At 35.8% G+C, this 20,570-nt stretch overlaps 1 protein-coding gene and 1 pseudogene across 1 annotated transcript in view; one reads left to right on the top strand and one right to left on the bottom strand.

Moving 5' to 3' along the window:
* The window catches only part of LOC102878602 (ankyrin repeat domain-containing protein 26-like), a 115,418-nt gene that overhangs the window by 90,963 nt on the left and 3,885 nt on the right, over positions 1 to 20,570 (bottom strand). Inside the window, exons 2-7 of the mRNA XM_025040539.1 lie at positions 20,343 to 20,457; positions 20,004 to 20,177; positions 18,366 to 18,472; positions 12,098 to 12,168; positions 9,085 to 9,118; positions 5,888 to 5,960 (exon numbers count right to left, since the gene is read on the bottom strand). Of these exons, the coding sequence (XP_024896307.1) occupies positions 5,888 to 5,960; positions 9,085 to 9,118; positions 12,098 to 12,168; positions 18,366 to 18,472; positions 20,004 to 20,177; positions 20,343 to 20,457 (574 nt within the window). The remainder of the gene's footprint in view (positions 1 to 5,887; positions 5,961 to 9,084; positions 9,119 to 12,097; positions 12,169 to 18,365; positions 18,473 to 20,003; positions 20,178 to 20,342; positions 20,458 to 20,570) is intronic.
* On the top strand, positions 12,732 to 12,850 carry LOC112471881 (annotated as a pseudogene).

Raw genomic sequence — 20,570 nt, 5'->3', positions numbered from 1 at the left:
TCTGCACATAAAAACTACCACAGGGAGAACCCTGGGAGTCGAGCAGTAGACTGGGAGCAACAAAAAAGCTGACTCTCACAGCCAGAGATCCCTACAGGAGGAAGGGGAGTAGAGAAGTTGCACTGGATTCCCTAAACAACCCTGTCTGAGAGAGCTGTGAGCTCCACACAGAGGCAGTGCCCAGAGATGACAGCAGAAAGTAGAGACGTGGGGACAGCATAGAAGCCACAGTGATTATTACCAGTTACAGTGGCAAAACACGAGGCTGAGACACAGTGCTCAGTATCAATTAAGAGGGCCCCCCCATACCCTCCAAAACTGAACACAATGGAGCCCCTGGGGAATCTAGCAAACACTACTAAAACTGTAACTAACACTGACAGGGACTGAAACTGAGGGTAGCAAGTGTGATTGAATGTCTATACGCAAAAAAGAGACATTATTAAGACTTTATATAAAGCACGGATCCAAGAAGCTTAGATGACACCAACTGGAAAGCAAAAGGAAAACACCTTCTTTGCAACAGGCTAAAGAGAGACCTTTATATAATAAATCTTCTTACTGGTAAAAATGCAGAATACACCTCCATTAATGCCCAAGTGGAGAAATAGTCCATTAAACACCATGAACAACCAAGGTGACAAGGCAGCTCGGAAAGAAAGAGAAAAATCTCCAGAAAATAAGCTTAAAGACAGAAATATGCAACTTAAATGACAGAGAATTCAGGACGATACTTCTGAAAAAACTCAGTGAGTTCCAAAAGGCATTATATCAACAATTTCTAGAATTGAAAAGGCAACTAAATGAGCAGAATGAGTTCTTCAGAAAGGAGATTGAAACCCTCAAAAAGAACCAAATAGAAATTCTGGAGATGAAGAACACACTGAAAGAGATGAAAAATGAAATAGCAAGTTTGGGAAATAGAGTTGACCAAATGGAGGAAAGGATTAGTTATATCGAAGACAAAAAAAAACTAGAAATAAATCAGAAGGGAGAGAAACCAAAATATGAAAAATAATGAAAGAAAAATACAAGAAATAGCTGATAACATCAGAAGAGAAAAAATAAGAATAATGGGCATTTTTGAAAGGGAGGAAAAAGAGCAGGGATAAGAAAACATTTTCAGACAAATAGTTGATGAGAGTTTCCCAAATCTAAGGAATGAACTGGAGCTTGGAATTCAAGAAGTCAATAGAACACCCAATTATCTCAATCCAAAAAGGCCTCTCCAAGACACATTGTATTAAAATGATCAAAAATCAGGACAAGGAAAGAATTCACAAGGCAGCCAGGGAAAAGAAAAAAGTAAACTATAAAGGAAAACCCATTAGATTATCATCGGACTTCTCACACAAACCTTACAAACTGCAAAGAAGTGGAATTAAATATTCAAACTATTAAATGAAAAGAACTACCAGCCAAGAATAATGTATCCAGCTAAGCTCTCCTTTAGATATGAAGGAGAAATAAAGACATTCCCAGACATACAAAAATTGAAGGAATTCTCCACTACGAGCCTGAATTACAGGAAATACTGAAAGGAGTTAGCTCACCTAAAACAAAGTGACAAAAAAATAAAAAATACATAACTAGGAGTAAGGCAACTAGAAGGCTGACAGAAGCAGAAGAGTGCAACCCTTACTAAGAACAGGGCATTATAAGCTTAAACAATAAGAAGAAATTTGTTATAGCAAGATAGTAATAAATGTTCAGCATATATAGGGACAAACTGAGACAACAATGACCGAAAAGGTGAGGATTCAAAGATCCAAATTCCCAAAAGGGAATGGAGATCAGGCACCTGCAGGAGAAAATGGACTACTATATATACAACTTATCCTCTACATATTCATAATGTTAACCACACAACAAAGATTCAGAACTGAAGTATATAACATGAAACAAGAAGGACCAGAGGGAAAATCCACAAAGCCCAACCAAAAAAAAAAAAAAGAAAAAGATATACAATGACAAGGAAGCGATGGAAACACCAAGCACCAAGCTACCAGAAAGCAAAAGATAAAATGGTTATAGGAAAATCTCATGTTTCAATAATCACCTTAAATGTAAATGGACTGAACTCAACAATAAAAAGGCACAGAGCTGCAGATTGGATCAAAAAATAAAACCCAACCATATGCTGCCTCCAGGAGACACATCTCAGTTCCAAAGACAAATACAGGCTCAAAGTGAAAAGGTGGAAAAGATATTTCAAGTAAATGGCATTCATAGAAAAATGGAAATAATGGTACTAATATCGGATGAAATAGACTTCAAAATAGAAAAAGATAAAGAAAGATACTGAGGGACACTTCATAATGATAAAGAAAATCATGCACCAAGAAGACATAACACTTATTAATATCTATACTCCCAATCAAGGAGCAAAGAAATATGTAAAGCAATTACTAACAGAATTTCAGGCATCCACTGGGGGTCTTAAAACATCTCAAAAAAATAAGGGGGGGCTATTGTACTCCTAATGACATCATAGATGGTGATTGTATTTTAGACGCAAATATGGAAGAACTCACAAATATGTGGAGATTAAACAACATGCTACTAAAGAATGATTGCATCAGAGAAGAAATAAAGAGAGTTCAAGAGATATACAATATATCAAAACTTTTGAGACATGGCAAAAGTGGTCATAAGAGAAAGTTCATATCATTACAGGCCTATCTCCAAAAACGAGAACGAGCCCAAATAAACAACTTAATGCTTCATCTTAAAAAACTAGAAGAGGAAGAACAAATGAAGCCTAAAGTCAGAAGAAGGAAATAAATATTCAAATTAGAGTAGAAATAAATGTGAATTCAATATGGCATTGGAGGTCCTAGCGAGTGCAATCAAGCAACAGAAAGATGTAAAAGATATCCAAATAGAAAATGAAGAAGTCAAACTGTCACTATTTGCACATGACATGATTCTCTACATAGAAAACCCTAAAGACTCCACAAGAACACTGCTAGAAACAGTAAGCAAATATGGTCAAGTTTCTGGATACAAAATTAATGTTCAAAAATCCATAGTGTTCCTATACTCTAATAACGAAGTGTCAGAAAAAGAAGAGGAAAAAATAATTCCTTTTGCAATTGTGACAAAAAGAATAAAATACCTAGGAATAAATCTAACGAACCATGTGAAGGAACTATATAATGAAAACTACAAGACCCTATTAAAAGAAATTGAAGAAGATACAAAGAAATGAAAAGATATTCCATGTTCTTAGATTGGAAGAATCAACATAGTTAAAGTGACCATATTACCTAAAACATTATACAGATTTAATGCAATCCCCATCAAGATCCCATTGGCATTTTTTAAAGAAATAGAACAAAAAATCTTCAGATTCGTATAGAAACACAAAAAAAACCCGAATTGCCAAAGCCATCGTGAGAAAAAAGAACAAGCCTGGAGGCATCACTCTGCTCAACTTCAAATTATACTATAAAGCAACAATAATCATAAAGGCATGGTATTGGTAGAGAAATAGACACACCGATCTGTGGAACAGAATCAAGAGTCCAGAAATAAACCCATATTTATATGGACAAAGAATTATAAGAACAACAACAAAAAGCCAAAAACATGCAGTGGAGAAAGGAAAGCCTCTTCAATAAACAGTGCTGGGAAAACTGGAAAGCCACCTGCCAAAGAATGAAATTAGACTAATGTCTATAATCACACACCAAAATTAACTCAAAATGGATCAAGGACCTGAACGTAAGACCTGAAACTATAAATTTCATAGAAGAAAACATAAGAACTAAACTCATGTACCTCGGACTTTAAGAAGATTTTATGAATTTGACCTCAAAGGCAAGAAGAGTAACAGCAAAAATAAATGAACGGGACTATATCAAACTAAAAAGCTTCTGCACAGCAAAGAAATCATCAACAAGGTAAAGAGACAGCCATCTGAGTGGGAAAATACATTTGCAAGCAACACCACAGTAAGTGCCTAATATCCAAAATAACAACAAAAAGCAAATGACCCATTAAAAAAATGGTCAGAGGACCTCAACGGACACTTGTTCCAAGAAGACATTCAAATGGCCAACAAACATATGAAAAGATGTTCATCATCGCTAGCTATTAGGAAAATGCAAATCAAAACCACAGTGAGATACTATCTCATACCTGATAGAACGGCTATCATCAACAGGACAAGTAAAATGCAAATCAAAACCACAATGAGATTCCACCTCGCACCTTTCAGAATAGCTATAATCAACAGGACAAGTAATAACAAATGTTGGAGAGAATGCAGAGAAAAAGGATCCCTCATACATTGCTAGTGAGACTGCAAATTGGTACAACCACTATGGAAAACAGTATGGAAGTTCCTCAAAAAACTAAGAATTGATCTACCATATGATCCAGCAATCTCTCTACTGGGTATTTAACCCAAAGACTTGAAAACTCATATCCGAAAATATGTTTGCACTCCGATATTCATAGCAGCATTATTCATGGTGGCCAGGACATGGAATCTACCGAAATGTCCTACGATAGATGATTGGATAAAGAAGCTGTAGTACATATATTCAATGGCATATTACTCAGCCATAAAAAGAGATGAAATACTGCCATTTGCAACAACATTGATGGATTTCGAGATAATCATGCTAAATGAAATAAGCCAGGCAGAAAAAGTTGAAAATCACATGATATCACTTATATGTGGGATATAAACCTAAAAGCAACAAATGAACAGGACAAACAGAGACTCATGGACATAGACAATAGACTAGTGGTTACCAGAGGGTAGGGTTAGGCGGGGAAAAGGAGGATAGAGGAGTAAATGGGTCAACTATATGTTGATGAAGAAAAATCTAACACAGTGCAATACATATATGCCTTACTGTTAAATTGTATACCTAAAACTTACTGGATTTCGTTAACCAATATCACCAAAAGACAAAATAATAATAATAAATAAATAATTTTTTAAAAAATCAGTCAATTTAACCATATTGCAAAAAAAAAATATGAAATACTGGGAGGAGAAAAACAAAGAAAAAATGAAACAGTCAAACAAGTACAAGTTCAAGACAAAAAAAAGAGAAAAGCATAATTATAAAATATATGTGGAGAAATAATTTCAGTATACATATAAATATATTTATATCAGTAATACGTTAGTATTATGAATATACTAAAAAAGCCTCTGTTTGACATATTTTATTATATTCTTTTGTAATATAGGTTTTGTGAAAGAGAACTTAATTTCTAAATTTCCACAATTTCCACTATTATTTTAGTCTAAAGTCTAAACCGAAAATTGAAAGAGAAAAAATAAAACCCTCCTAACAACTGTATTATACCAGCAACAACAACAAAAAGAACAAACTCTGCACCTTATATTATGTTGTTTTGGAACTGAAAGTCACTAGAACGTTCTTATGAGTTTTACAATCAATAATTGGATCCACAAAATATCTGACTCTGGGTGATGAACACACAATGCATGTACAAATGCTGTATTATTGAATTGTACACTTGAAATATATTATTTTTAACCAATGTCCCCCCAATAAGTATAATTTTAATAATATTTTATTTAGGTATGAGTTTTATAAAATTAAGGATAGTATAATTTAAAAGTCATATTAAAAATTCTTATCATTGACCAAATTTTATATCTCCTCCATTGTGGGAAAAACTTTCCCCAATATAATTTTTTTATCACTATGGTTTTTTTTAACCAATTGTTATCTTCAGCCCTCACTTTCAAAACTTAGTAAACACAGAATTAGTGATATTTTTATAAAATGGCTTGCTCTGACCAATTTTCTATTTTACTTATGACAAACATTGATAGGTAGAACACTACTAAATTTTAAGAGTAATTTACTATTATCTTCATGCAGGAGCATTTTACCTTGGTAGCAAAACCAAAGTCTTCGTTATCTGATTCAGGCCACGAATCATCAAGGCCAGGTTTTCTGAGAATTCTTTAGAGTAAAAATATACAACAGAAACAAGTAAATTAGTTCATTTCTTTAAAAGAGCAACAACAAAAAAGAATGAATAGTCAGCTACCTGTATATTAAAGATTCTTGATATAACTAATATTTAACCTCTGTTTTAAAACTCACATTTAGTTCTCTATTTCTGCCTCCACCTCTCCCCACCTACAGAACATTCTATAAACACACATTCTCAGTTTCTGTAACCAAAAATGACATCCAATTATTATCTAAGTCCTGAAGCCTAAATTGCGATAATGGTTGATATAATCTTTTTAACCTGAACTAGAACAAATCTGATGACCTAAATCAAGGTGAAATGACACACTGCTCCTTTTCCATTGTTTGTTCCTGATTCAAAACTGGCAGTCTTGGTTCTTTAGTATGGAAACCACTACATAAGGTGACCTCATTAATTCCTTTTGCCCTCAGACAATACAGAGAGTTCCCGGAAATGTTTGAAATGGTAGAAAGGTAAATGTAACAAAGTCAAAGAACAAATGTATATGCTGTTACCCTTCCCACTCCCAGGTCCCTCATCCACAGGGCTCCATGGCAGTCTCCAACCTACAAATTGGCAGCCAAAGAAGGCACAGATGCCTGAAACAAAGATGGGCTTGAATGACCCAGAGCAGGAGCTCTCTATTTCCCTGCTCCTGGAAAACAAACGAAATGGAGTCTCAGTCATCCACTCCCTACACAAGCATGTTTCCAGCTACCCAACTCCATTACTGATTTGACAGCCAGGCCCAGCCTGTCAAGAGAATCTTCTCCTGTATCTCAAATTATTTTAACATCTTTTGATGGAAACTTGAATTTTTCTAGTTCCTCCAATTCAAAAAACAAACAAACCAACAAACCAACAAACCAAAAAGCAGCGACCTGTTTAGGACTCCCTTGAACTCCTAATTTTAATCTGCCTTGAGAGGCCACTTGCTACATCCTGCGTCCATCCTTCTTATCATTTACCTTTAACTTGTTATAAATCCCAATATTCTGACCTCTTTTACCTAATCTGATCTCTGATGTCTTTTCTAAAGTCCTTATTCCTATCCTAACCCAGTGCTGTTGCTCTGGAAACTCGGTTTTCCTACTCATTCGTTCCTACTCTCTTCTATTGTGTTCAGTAGACCCACTGTCCCCATTTTTCTAATATTAAACAACTGACCTGCAGGATGAGAAAGAAGGAAGTATCCTGGGCTTAGAAACCTGAGGTTTTTAAATTTTATTTCCGTCACTTACTCTATCTAAATAAGTCGCTTTAATCTCTTTGAGTTTTGAATTTGCCATGTGAACAACCACTTGGCCAGGACATTACACACAGGTTGAAGTACTAGAGGGTGTTTTGATTAATTAATTGCTGAGATTCCTTAAATTTCTAAAATTTTATGTGCTTTTGAGTCTGTCTATAGAAAAATGAAGAATTCTTAGCTGGCAGAAGTGGAAAAAATAACGAAATGAAAGAAACAACAAGAGGAACAGAGAGGGTAAAAAATCAAAGCAGAACTGCCGGGACTCGAGGCCCTGTCCAACGAGAAGAGTCCCACGATGCAGCGGCAGATCTCCAAGGACACTGGCACAGCCACCTCAGCCAGGACACAGCTGACAGAAAAGAAGCGCACCTTGCAGCTCCTGGAGATGGCGCTGCGGTCCCTCCTGGCAGTGAAACACTCCCTGGAGCGTTCCTTGTTAGAGACCTAGGCAACGACTGTGCACGGCCGGCCCAGATCCAGGCTCAGATCTGGGCTCTGGAGGAGCAGCCGCACCAGGTCAGAACCGAGACCGAGGGCCAGAAACGGGACTACGAGCAGCTCCTGGACATCCAGATCCGCCTGGAAAAAGAAATGGAGACCTACTGTGCCTGTTAGATGAAGATGGAAACTCATGCTCTAAATCAAAGGGCTTTGGATCAGGAAGCTCAGCGAATTCATCCAAAGATGTAGCCAAAACTACACTGGTAAAGACGGTGGTTGAAGAGTGAGATTAATGTGGTAAATTCCCTTCATCGATGATTCACGCTACTGAAGGAAAAGCATCTATGACAAGGCAGAACAAAGTGTTTCTCTCTAGCTGTCATTTCTGAGAAAAGAATAATTTATTCTAAATATCGAAGAGATAATAAAAATACCTTCTACCCTTCAAGACGTTACTTAGCTGAAATAACTGTTTTCTTAGTTATCTTTTGCAAGAAGTTGGGTGTTTATTAACTTTTCAAAAAAAGTTAATGTGTACTCATTTCCATTCACTCATGGCTAATAATTACTTGCAATCGAAAAAGAAAACTCATAGAATAAGAAAATAAGATGCTAGAGGAAAAAGAGAAGAAACTTTACCGAAGTAGGCAGAGGTACTAGCCTAAGAAAAAAAACCAGACTGGGAAGATAGTAAGTAGAGAAGTCAATTACAAATAGCCTTTAAATAGTTGCTGACCTTAATTAACATAGCAGGGTCTATGCATAGATAGACCTCACTTACAGAGTACTAATTTGCCTCAAGAAGAATAGACATCATTATAGCTAAAAAAGATTTGCCTAATTAGGCCTTGCTGTTTAAAAACTAGGGTTCTGTGGCCATAGCTGACTGAGATCTGCCCTAAACAATTTGATGGTAAAACAAGGTACAAGTTACCACTGCAGCTGTCCAGTATACTAAGACAAATGCTTAGACTAACAGGGCTTTGTAGGAAAACTCTAAGTCAGCATCAACACATAACTAAATTGGACTCTCTGAACACATAATTAAATTGAAGACTTTCTGAGTCGATCCGACTAGAATCTGTATATTGATGCCAGTGCTGCACAGGAATTTATCAGTATAGACTAAGGGACATGATGATGGATTTGGGAACAAAGCAGGCTAAAGATCAAATCAGGGGCCAGCCACTTATTCACTATGGAGTCACAGGTCAGTGAATCAACAGCCCTGAACCACAGTCGTGTAATTGATAAAAAGCAAGCTAAAACAGCATAGCTACTTTGCCAAACCCATTGTGATGACACTATGCAGTAACAAATATCAAGCACAGATGTAGTGTTTATCCCACAGCAGAACACTTTACTCTGTATTCCCTTAGAAAACATATAATTTTTAAAACTCCATAAAATCCTACCTGCTTACAGAGTCTCCTTCAGAACTTTCATTCACTATTAAAGAAAAAAATTAAAATACATTTGTATTCAAAAATAGAAAAATACAGAACTATAAAAATATCAGACTGATGCTGTTTAAGAGGTATTCCTTTGAGAGCACACCTAAAGATGATACTTCAATAAATTTTAATGATGCTATTGACAAACAATTACTATATTAACTTTTATGTCCTCTCCTTTACACATATTAAATGCAAGAAAAACAGAATGGATTTTTGAAATTCAATACTTACAAGGGAACTGCTACTTACAATGATGATAATCCTAACCAAACTGAAGCAAACTGACAGAATATGGTATCATTAGTAGAATCAGTATCATAAAGTAACAGTGTCAACTTCAGTAGCATGATTTCTCTGGACTTCTGCCATGAAGAACATTTAGGGGAGAGTATACTTATTGTGCTGTAACACATTGCACTTTCTCTACCTCTTTAGTCAAGCCTGTTCAGTTTAGGATGAAAAGCCCTATTCAAGAAACGTGGTCTATACGTACTGCACTCTGCAGCATGGCAAAACATAGGAAAGAGACACTTTCTGGCCGAAGACTACTATCCTCAGATATCCCGTTTGAATGGCTCACCCATGATCGGTGCCTGGGAACCTGGTTGAGGGAGGGTTCCACCACTCCTTAACTGACAAGAGTGGCTCACTGGGCCTCGACTGTCTGTAGAAACAACGTGGTTCATGCTGAGCACCTGCTTTCCTTTAGAAAGTCTGGAATTTTGGTCAATGCTAGGGGGAGGATGCCTGTGTGACTAGTGTGCCATAAAACCTCAGGCAATGAGCCCAAAAAGACTCTAGTCCTGGTAGACAACGTCTCACTTTTGGTGTCAAGACTGGACATGGGTGGAATTAAGAGCATCCTGGGAACTCCATAGAGAGAGGACTCCTAAAAGCTTGAGCCTGGTTTCCTCCAGACTTTGTCCCATACACTTCTTCTCTTTCCGATTTACCCTGATTCTCACTGTAATAAATCAAAGCCATGAGTACAGCTATATGCTGAATCCTGTCAAGTTTTCTAGTAAATAACCAAACCTACGTGTGGTTTTAGAAACCTCAAATGAAATTAAATTATATAAAATTTTTATTATTTGGGTTATGAATTATACATGATTAGAGTCAGAAGGTTATTTCGCAGATTACCTGTACTTGAAGTTGATTTTCTAGATACTTGTTTTGGAGATTCCTGTAATTCTGTTTCTATTTAAATAAAGACATAAACAAGATAAATAAAACAAAGATGTCAGAGAATAATGTGAAACAAGCTACAATATTAATCAGCATTTACATATATAGTATAATAATATGCTACTGAAGGTATTATTCTTTTTGTTTCTAAAATTTTTTCAATTTCTTATAAAACTAAAAACACACCTCATCTATTGAAAGGCAGAAGTTAACTAAACAAGGCAACAAGACAAAAAAAAATTATATCCAAAATGTGAGATGAGTTATCCATGGATATCCCATCAAACTTAACAGATATATTGAAAAATGTCCTTGTCTTCCCTGTTGACCTGCTGCTCTTCTTGTTCATCTGACAAGTCCTTCTCATTCTTCATGTCCAAGTGAAATGCTACTCAATCACCTGGGTATCTATGAATCACCTTAGATTTCTCTCTCACTGCTAACTTTTTATATTCCATCATCTCTAAATTTTATTAATTGTACCTCTTTTCTGTCTCTGCTTCATTTTGCCAATGTCACTACCGTAGTCAAATACAAGCTCTTAACAGATGATTTTCACAGGAAAAAAAGAAAACACCAACTATTATTGCTATTTCTTAAATGAATATGATTATTTTCAGCAACACAAATGAGAAAGACATAACTCTAGAAAAAGACCAGCATTTTAAATGGAATAAACTGAGCTTCTTAACCTTTTTTTAATTTCAGCATGGATGGGTGACAACTTGATAACGTACCGATGCTAGTAGAAGGAAGCAAAAGCTCCCTTTGTTGGCCTATGTGTTTTCGTTCAATCTCTCCTTTCTGTGAGAGGACAGAAAACTGTCACCCACAGGTCACATCCAACCTGCTATCTGTAAATAAAGCCTCACTGGAACACAGTCATGCCTATTCACTCACATATTATCTGTGACTGCTTTCACATTCTAATGGCAGATTTGAGTAGAAATGACAGAGACCAGATGGCCTAAAATCTGGCCCTTCACAGAAAAAGCTTGCTAATCCCTGCTTTACATCACACCAGAGTGTCCAAATCAAATTTAATCTTCTCACACTTTTGCTCAAAACTCTCCAATGAATCCCTGCAGTAACTAGTGTTGGCCCCCTACCCACTGACCATTCAAGGAATGAGGGCAATAATATTATGTGAGACTTTGTTAGTAAAACAATATATAAAATAATCTATGCTTTTCAATGAGCTATTGCTTTTCTGACTTCTATATTATCATTAGATATCTTTTAAAAACAATCTCATTGGGATTGCTGTATACTGGCTAAGTTTTGTGGTTCTTATTGTTTGCCTTTTGTTTACAGTACTGGGAAGGTATTGTTGAGTTTCTAGTTTTAGATACATTTTTACTGAGATAAATCACTATGTAATAACAGATATTAATTTGCTACATGTGATGGATTTGGTGTAAAAATTCTACAAAAGACTCATTTTTATAACAAGTCCAATTTGTTTCCTGGTGATTAAAGAAGAAATATATAATACAGTAACTTAAAAAATCTTTTTACTTATTTACACAAAGATATATAGGATTCTAGTAGTCAAGACTAAATAAATGAATTTCTTTTCACATATTTGCATCTCTGATTTTAAATACATACAATTATCTTCTTTAATCATTCAGAAACTAGACTATTAAGAAATTAATTAAGAAAGAAAATAAACATGTAATTTCAGTATTGGTTTTTTTTCACCTCTCTTTCATTTGTAAAACTTCCTTCCTTTTACTTTATAGTAAAACCACCATGAGTAAGGAACTATCAAAAGTCTTACCTGGATTGCTATTCTGAGAAGACTCTTCACATCTCCTTTGTTCTTCATACTCAGAAATTAGTTTGCAATAGCTGTGTATAAAAAGGTGATCAATAACATTACTATCTTTACTGGAATGAAAAACATTTACCAAATAAATAAAATTTCTTAGAGTATCTCAGATGATATCAAAGGTAATAATAAAACTTTGATTATTCTATACACTTCAATTTTGTAAGTTCTACAAAATTTATTTAAGCATGTGATAAAAAAAAGGAAGGTCAATCAGTCATGAATTGAGAGCAGTAGATTTTAGTCAATTAATTACACATAGCTTGACATAATGGCGAGTGTCTTGAACTTCAAAATCCTAGCTCTAAGAGCAACAGCAATTTGTTCTGGAACAAGTCGCTTCTCTGTGGCTACAAGTCCTCTTCTATAAAACAAGGATCTTACTGCCTTATTTACAAGGTTGTTAGGAGAATTAAATGAGATAATACACCAAAAAGATGCCCAGGGTAATATTAATGCAATGGAATAAGATTTTCTTGAATTTTATTTGTTAAAACTGTTTTGGAATACCAATAAACTCCAATATGTGTTTTTCATAGGTGCTAACATTCAAATGTTACAGTGGTTGAAAATGTTATTAATTGTCTATGGCCATGCCACCCTGAACAAGCCTGATCTCATTTGATCTCAGAAGCTAAGCAGGGTCAGGCTTGATTAGTACTTGGGTGGGAGACTACCTAGGAAGACCAGGTGCTATAGGCATAAAAAATAAAAAAAATAAGGGATTGTAAGCTGACAAGGTCCTCGTAATCTGTGAGGTCAACCAAGGGTTGCTTCACCAAAAAAAAAAAAAAACAAACAAACATGTTATTAATTTTGATTATTAGTTGTCCTTCAATGTGGTTTGTAATTCAGGGCATCTCAGCTATTTTATAATATGTAACTAAATATATTTATAAATATATTATCTCATTAAGTCAGATGACATAAGTGTTCCCTGTGATTGCAGCTAACCACACTAAAGACAGAAACCTAATAGAGGTCAAGACCTGGCTTGTACTACTACTATGCTTTTACTGAATACTCAATTTCTGAAACATCAGATCTTTTTTAGAATGATGCTGACACTGTCCTTCCCTAACTGACTTAGAAGATATAATCCTGCATTTGTACATGGATATTGATGAGTTATGCATGAGGCTTAGCTACTCTGATGCCAAACAACCTACTTTAGATTCAGAGCTTTCTGTTGCATGGCTTCCATGGGAGGCACAATTATAAATATTTTATAACCTGAGGTAGATTCAAGATATTTGGTAGATTTTCAACTTATTTATTTTTTTATGGTGATATTGGTTAACGAAATCCAATAAGTTTCAGCTGTACACTTTAACAATAAGCATATATATATTTACACTGTGTCTACCACCCATAGTTAAATTTCTTTCTGTCACCATATATTTGAGTTTTATCCTGTCTACCTCCCCCTTCCTCTTACCCCCTACCCTCTGGTAACCACTAGTCTATTGTCCATGTCCATGAATCTGCTTGTTTCTCCTGTTCATTTGTTACTTTTAGGTTTATATCCCACATATAAATGATATTATGTGGTTTTCAACTTTTTCTGTCTGGCTTATTTCGCTTAGCAATATTATCTCGAGGTCCGTCCATGTTGTCGCAAAAGGCAATATTTCATCTCTTCTTATGGCCGAGTAATATTCCATTGTATATATGTACCACAATTTCTTTAGCCAATCATCTATCATAGGACACTTCGGTTGCTTCTGTGTCCTGGCCACTGTGAATAATGCTGCTATGATCATCAGTGTGCAAATATCTTTTCATATATGGGTTTTCAAGTCTTTGGGTTAAATACCCAGTAGAGGGATTGCTGGATTTTATGGTAGATCAATTCTTAGTCTTTTGAGAAACATCTATACTGTTTTCCATAGTGGCTATACCAATTTGCAGTCCCACCAGCAGTGTATGAGGGTTCCTTTTCCTCCACATCCTATCCAACAGTTGTTATTACTTGTCCTGTTGATCATAGCTATTCTAACAGGTATGAGGTGGTATCTCATTGTGGTTTTGATTTGCATTTCCCTAATAGCTAGTGATGTTGAACATCTTTTCAAATATTTGTTGGCCATTTGTAGATCCTCTAGAGAGAAGTGTCTGTTCAGGCTCTCTGACCATTTTTTGATTGTATCATTTGTTTTTTTTAATTGTTCTTGAGTTGTATGAGTTCTTTGTATATTTTGGATATTAAGCCCTTATCTGAGGCGTTGCTTGCAAATATATTTTCCCATTGGGATGGTTGTCTCTTTACCCTGTTGACAATTTTTTTTTTTTGCTGAGCAGAAGCTTTTTAGTTTGATGTAGAACCATTAATTTATTTTAGCTTTTCCTTCCCTTGCCTTTGAGGTCAAATTCATAAAATTCTCTTTAAGTCAAAGGTCCATGAGTTTAGTATCAATATTTTCCTCTATGGATTTTATTGTTTCAGGTATTATATTGAGGTTCTCAATCCATTTTGAGTCAATTTTGGTGTGTGGTGATAGACAACAATCTATTTTCATTCTTTCCAGTTTTCCCAGCACCATTTATTGAAAAGGCTTTCCTTTCTACACTGTATGTTTTTGGCTTTTTGTCAAAAATTAGTTGCCTATAAAAATATGGGTTTACTTGTGGACTCTGGATTCTGTTTCACTGGTCCACGTGTCTATTTTTCTGCCATACCATGCTTTTTATATTATTGTTGCTTTGTAGTATAATTTGAAGTTAGGCAGATTAATGCCTCCAGCCTCGTTCTTTTTTCTCAGGATGGCTTTGACAATTCCGGGTCTTTTGTGCTTCCATACAAATCTGATGATTTTTTTCTTCTATTTCTTTAAAAAGTGCCACTGGGATTTTGATGGGGACTGCATTAAATCTGTATAATGCTTTAGGTAATATAGTCATTTCAACTTTCCATTTCTTTGTATCTTCTTCAATTTCTTTTAATAGGGTCTTATAGTTTTTATTATATAGGTCCTTCTCATGTATCATTAAGATTTATTCCTAGGTATTCTTTTTGTTCCAATTGCAAAAGGAACTATTTTTTCCATTTCTTTTTCTGACACTTCATTATTAGAGTATAGGAACACTATGGATTTTTGAACATTGATTTTGTGTCCAGAAACTTTACTGTATTTGCTTATTGTTACTACTATTGTTCTTGTGGAGCCTTTAGGGTTTTCCATATAGAGAATCATGTCATCCACAAATAGTGACAGTTTGATTTCTTTGTTTCTTGTTTGGATGCCTTTTATATCTTTCTCTTGCCTGATTGCACTTGCTAGGTCCTCCAATGTTATATTGAACAACAATGGTGATAGTGGACAGCCTTGCCTTTTTCCTGATCTTAGAGGGAAGGTTTTTAGTTTTTCACCATTAAGTATAATGTTGGCTGAAAGTTTGTCATATATGGCCTTTATTATGTTAAGGTACTTTCCTTCTATACTGATTTTGTTAAGTGTTTTGATCATAAATGGATGCTGTATCTTATCAAAGGCTTTTTCTTCATCTATGATATAATCATACAGTTCTTATTTTTGGTATATTTTCATAGACCGTTTGAGGGGCCAACTTTAATTATGAAATCTCAAGCATGTTGGTGTCTACTCCGGGAAAGGTGCTATGAGACTTTTCATCACTTAAGAAAAGATGCTCTACAGGATATCAAGTGGCCTCGGGGTGCCGATCTGGTAACTAAGGAGCCTGATCTTTTCCTGCAGCATCATTTGAACCTTTCTGACAACTTAAAATGGTTTCAACCAGCATATGCTAGCAGAAAACTCAAACAAGATGCTCAAAGGGTAACTTACCCTGAAGACCTGGGCTAAGAGGTGGACTCCACCCAGGTTTTTGAGTGTGGGGCGAAGGAGGTCCAGCTGCCAGATGCTGATACTTTGGAATAGTGGTTGAGCAAAAACGCATATGTGTATAACCTAAAAATAGTTGTAACTTGGAAGTCCAGGTGTGGATCACCATGAAGACTGAGGAATCTGGATCAGCAAAGGCAACCTGGGATCAAAGGTCAATCATGACCCCAGGACCAGATTCAATCAGCCACTGTGCAGCAATAGAATCAACGTAAACCATAGACTAGTATGTCCTCCTTTACCCCTCCATCTGACAAAGGAGAGAAGATTGTCTCCCTTGGACTTAGGAAACCCTTTAGCTTCTTGAATAATTCAAGGGGGAGAGTATAAAAGATAGGTCCCAGAAAATACAGAAGTTTCTGCTAAACTGACGTTTCAAGACCCAAAGTAGAGAGTTGGAAAAATCAGAGAAGAGACATTATTTGTTTTCCATGCATAGGGTTTGTACTTGGAATGAAATAGGTCATGCTGGGATCCCTAAAGACAAAGTTCTTATAAGTTTTAGAATAAGGAAACTGTGCCCATTGCTACTTCTAATTTGTCCAGCCTTTTGCTTGGTCTCTGTTTGAGGATGGTCACTAAGTCACCGTCATTCCCCAACTGCCTGAGCTGAAATGTGACATCTCACCTGTTATGTAAGAAGTAACAGTTAAATTATTGCAAATATCAGTTTTTTTGATAACTGGCATTTTTAATGTAAATACTTACAAATTAAAACCTCTCTTTAAAGCATGTTCTTTCGCAGTCCATCCATTGTTATCTTTAGCGAAGACATCAACGCCTTGCTGAAGAAGAAGCCTGACTATATCTGAGGATGGATCATTTACAGCAAGTATGAGGGCTGTTCTAAAGTAACAGAAAGATAACTTCACCCTTAGGAACATCAATTAAATTATTTAAACAGCCAATTTTATATACTTTACCAAGTTCATATCATCCTTGTCTGTGTAAAATTGACCATTTACATGGTTACGTGTTTAAATGTTCATCTTTGTAAATTAACTCCAAGGCTAAAAGGAAGGGACAAAAAGGAAGCTACTGGCCCCTCTTGGGGTTTACATAGAAGTTGTAAATTTAAAGTCCTTTAATAAACAAGAAACTATGCTGAAGAACCTTATCTGAAGTAGGTGAAGATTTAAATGAAGAACTTCCTGTTTCATCCTTAGTCTGATATATTGTACCTCAAAGTCAGCTAGAAGTCAGGTGACTAAAAGGTGTTTTGCAGGCTTAACGCAATAATATTAATAATTATAATAATAATAGTCATAGACTTAATGATGCTGATAAGCATGTGTTGGGCACTAAATTAAATGCTGGATAATCTTACGCAGAACTATGCTTGCGGGATATGTTCTTGTCCTCCTTTTCATATCAGGATACATATTTGGTGATGATAAGTAATGTTCCCAAGGTCACGCACCTGGCATGTAGGAAAGGACCCAATCTAGTGTGAATTAAAAGCCCATCTCTTTTTTTTATTTATCACTCACTGATAACTTGTTTTTATTATAGGGAAAGTCCATTCATTAAAGTTATCTTTCTTCCTTCTACTGTACCAATTAAAATTGAAAACATCAAACTATACCAGAAATGAAACAGAATAGAAACTGATGATCCCATAGTATCTGGTAGTAATTCATAGTCAATTAGGGATAAACTAATAACATCAGTATTCTTCAAAGAAAACAATAAAGCAAAGAGCCATCCAAAAGACAAAACCAACACCTATTTATGTTTAATATGCATCTTTTTAAGGAAAAAGTAAACAAAATAGAAGTTTAACAATACCATAAAAGAGACTAAGTTTAATATTGTATCATAAGTAAAAGTTAGAGTCCATACAATGTAAAACTAATAAAACTAATACAAAACCCTTTGACTAATATAAGATCATATGATAAAAATTCAAATTACAAAAGGCATCTATCAGTATTATAAATAAATTTGAATGTGAATACTGCAGTGTACTGTTCTCTCAGTTGCCCAGTCAGAATAATTGCTTTTCCACTTCCATATTGTAGTATACAGTAAAAGTTAAGAGTCCATACAATATAAAACTAATAAAACTCTTTTGAAATCCTTTGAGCTAATATACAATCAAAAGACCAGAAATATTAGGTTACAAATGACATGAGCCAACATTATAAATAAATATGAATATGAATACTGCAGTATCTTGTTCTTCCTGTTGGCCGGTCAGAATGACTTTGCCACCTAATGAATGACGTCCTAATATCTTTCACTACATAAGAATAAGTTAATCCTCTTCTCATTAATTTTATCTTCCTGACCTGAGTGATTGTTACCACTCTAGAACAATATTAAGGTTAAAAAAAAAGAATGCACAACTGTACCTTTTCATCTTATCGACTGCATGTACATTTGCATTTTTCTTTACTAAAAATTCCACCATTTGCTGTTTGTTTTCAGTGATAGCAAGTAAAAGTGGTGTGAGTTCATCCTGTAAAAGAGTGAAAACCATTTATAACTTATGAGATTACATATTTTGAAACAGAGTTTTAAAACTTATAAAATATAATGTGAACTTAAGCATGTGATATACAAGGTAAAAAAATATCCCTCTGGGCTTTCACCTGCTGCTCCTCTTTAAAATACCCTCCTCTACCCTTCAACAGATTTGCTGCAGCATTGTTCTCCAAAACTCACTCCAAGCATTGATAGTATTGGTTCCAAGAATCCTGGCTCCTATCACAGTATCTCATAGTATTCAGTAGTTATTGTATTGCTGCTCTCCATCTAAACCGAGAGCTTCTTGAGGGCAGAGGTTATTATTATTTTTTAATCTCTAGAGCTCCAAGCAATAAATCATAACAGTAAACATTTTAAGTACTTTTACTGAATTAATAACCTAAATAGTGTTTCTCTAAAAAGCGTAGTGTTTCTCAAATCTTAGTCCAAAGAATATCTACCAGAAGCACTGTGCACCAAGAGAAAGATTACAGAAAGATTTATTTTGTTTATGTTTTAAGGTAAAGCCTATATTCAAGGAAAATTTTAGCTTTCCTGCATTATTTACATTAATTAGGAGAAAAAACTAGGATGGAAAAATATATTTAAAAAAAAAAATTGCCTTTGACAAATGTTTTCACAAACATTTGCCGTAAGTGCATAAAAGAGAGCTGTACCCTCCACTACTTCTTTAGAAGTATTCTTATGTAAACCGAAATCTTAGACAATTAAGTTCTTTCAAAATGTTGTCATTCAGAGATTGCTTGAGCTTCCCAATATGTAAAACTGACCTGTGTCAATCGAGGACTTTCTTGTCAGGGTTGCAGTGACTAGAGGTAAAAGCAAAAAGCAGAAGCAAAAAGCAAAAAGCAAAAAGCAGAAGCAAAAAGCAGGTGACTGTTTTGCCATCACACACTGCCTGTACAACTGCAACCCCACCAATAAACTCTGGGAGGCTGAGCAGGAGCAGCACTGTGAGGTAGAAGACTTCAAGGTGCCAAATGGCTGGCAAAGAGGCCATGAGCACAAATGAATGCCCTTGCTGGAGGTCCAGACTTGACCTGTCTCTCTTGCCCTAATCTTCAGAACCTTGGGGGATTGTTCAGGGCATGTGGCCTGCTGCTTCCCCTTCCCACTGGCACTCACACAGCTCCCCCTGCCCAGAGGAACCCACTTCCTAGGCCCCTGCCTGCGCAGCAGCCATCCTCCACCATCGCTTCACTCCCCCCAGGCCCTCAGTCCTTTGTGGGCTCTGAGCCTATCACCCGCTCCCAGGTACTAGCAGGAAGTTCTTTCTTCTGGGGCGGAAGGGTGGTAGCCAGGAGACTGAGCTTTGCTCATTCCGTGGATACCACGTCTCTCCATCCCTCTCCGACTTGGCTTTGGAGTTCTTTTTATGGTGACAGGGCCTGATGTATATAATATGCAGTATATATATTAGAAATATAATGCTTGTGGCTAAAAAAATAAACAAAAAAGCATATGTTTCCAATATTTTGTAAATAAATTTAGTTGATCTATACCTTGTTCCTTGCTTCAATATTGGCCTTGTATGAAAGCAGCTTTGCTGCCATGTCCATATTCTGGCCAGCGACAGCATAGTGCAGAGCCGTGTTGCCATAGATGTCCATTATATTTGGATCAGCACCATGTTCCAGCAGAATAGTTGCACATCCCTCCTCTTGGCATTGTACGGCCTGTCGGTATTGTCCCCAGAAACAGATGGGAAGTGTTAGGAATTCAAAGTGAACCTTACACTAGTTTTATGACGTCGTTCTATTTAAATGAGATAAATTCATTCTAAATATCCATAATTAAATCAAATCCATCTCACATTTTAGTGTTGGCTACTATGTATGTACCTTAATCAGAGCTGTCTTGTTTTCATTGTCACAGAGGTTAAGCCGGCATTTACTGTCTGCTAGAAGAGCTACCACTTTCGGATGGCCATTGGCACAGGCCAAATGTAGAGCAGTCCTATGAAAGTGAGAGGATGTTTTAGGAAACTGGAGGGCACTATCTCAAAACATATAATTATTCATATAATTGTAATTATTAAATGCTATTCCTATGCCTTCAAAACAAGAATT

This window comes from Pteropus alecto, unplaced genomic scaffold, assembly GCF_000325575.1.
Source record: "Pteropus alecto unplaced genomic scaffold, ASM32557v1 scaffold29, whole genome shotgun sequence".
In the NCBI taxonomy this organism is placed as follows: Eukaryota; Metazoa; Chordata; class Mammalia; order Chiroptera; family Pteropodidae; genus Pteropus; species Pteropus alecto.
This window is presented reverse-complemented; position numbering and strand designations above follow the sequence as displayed.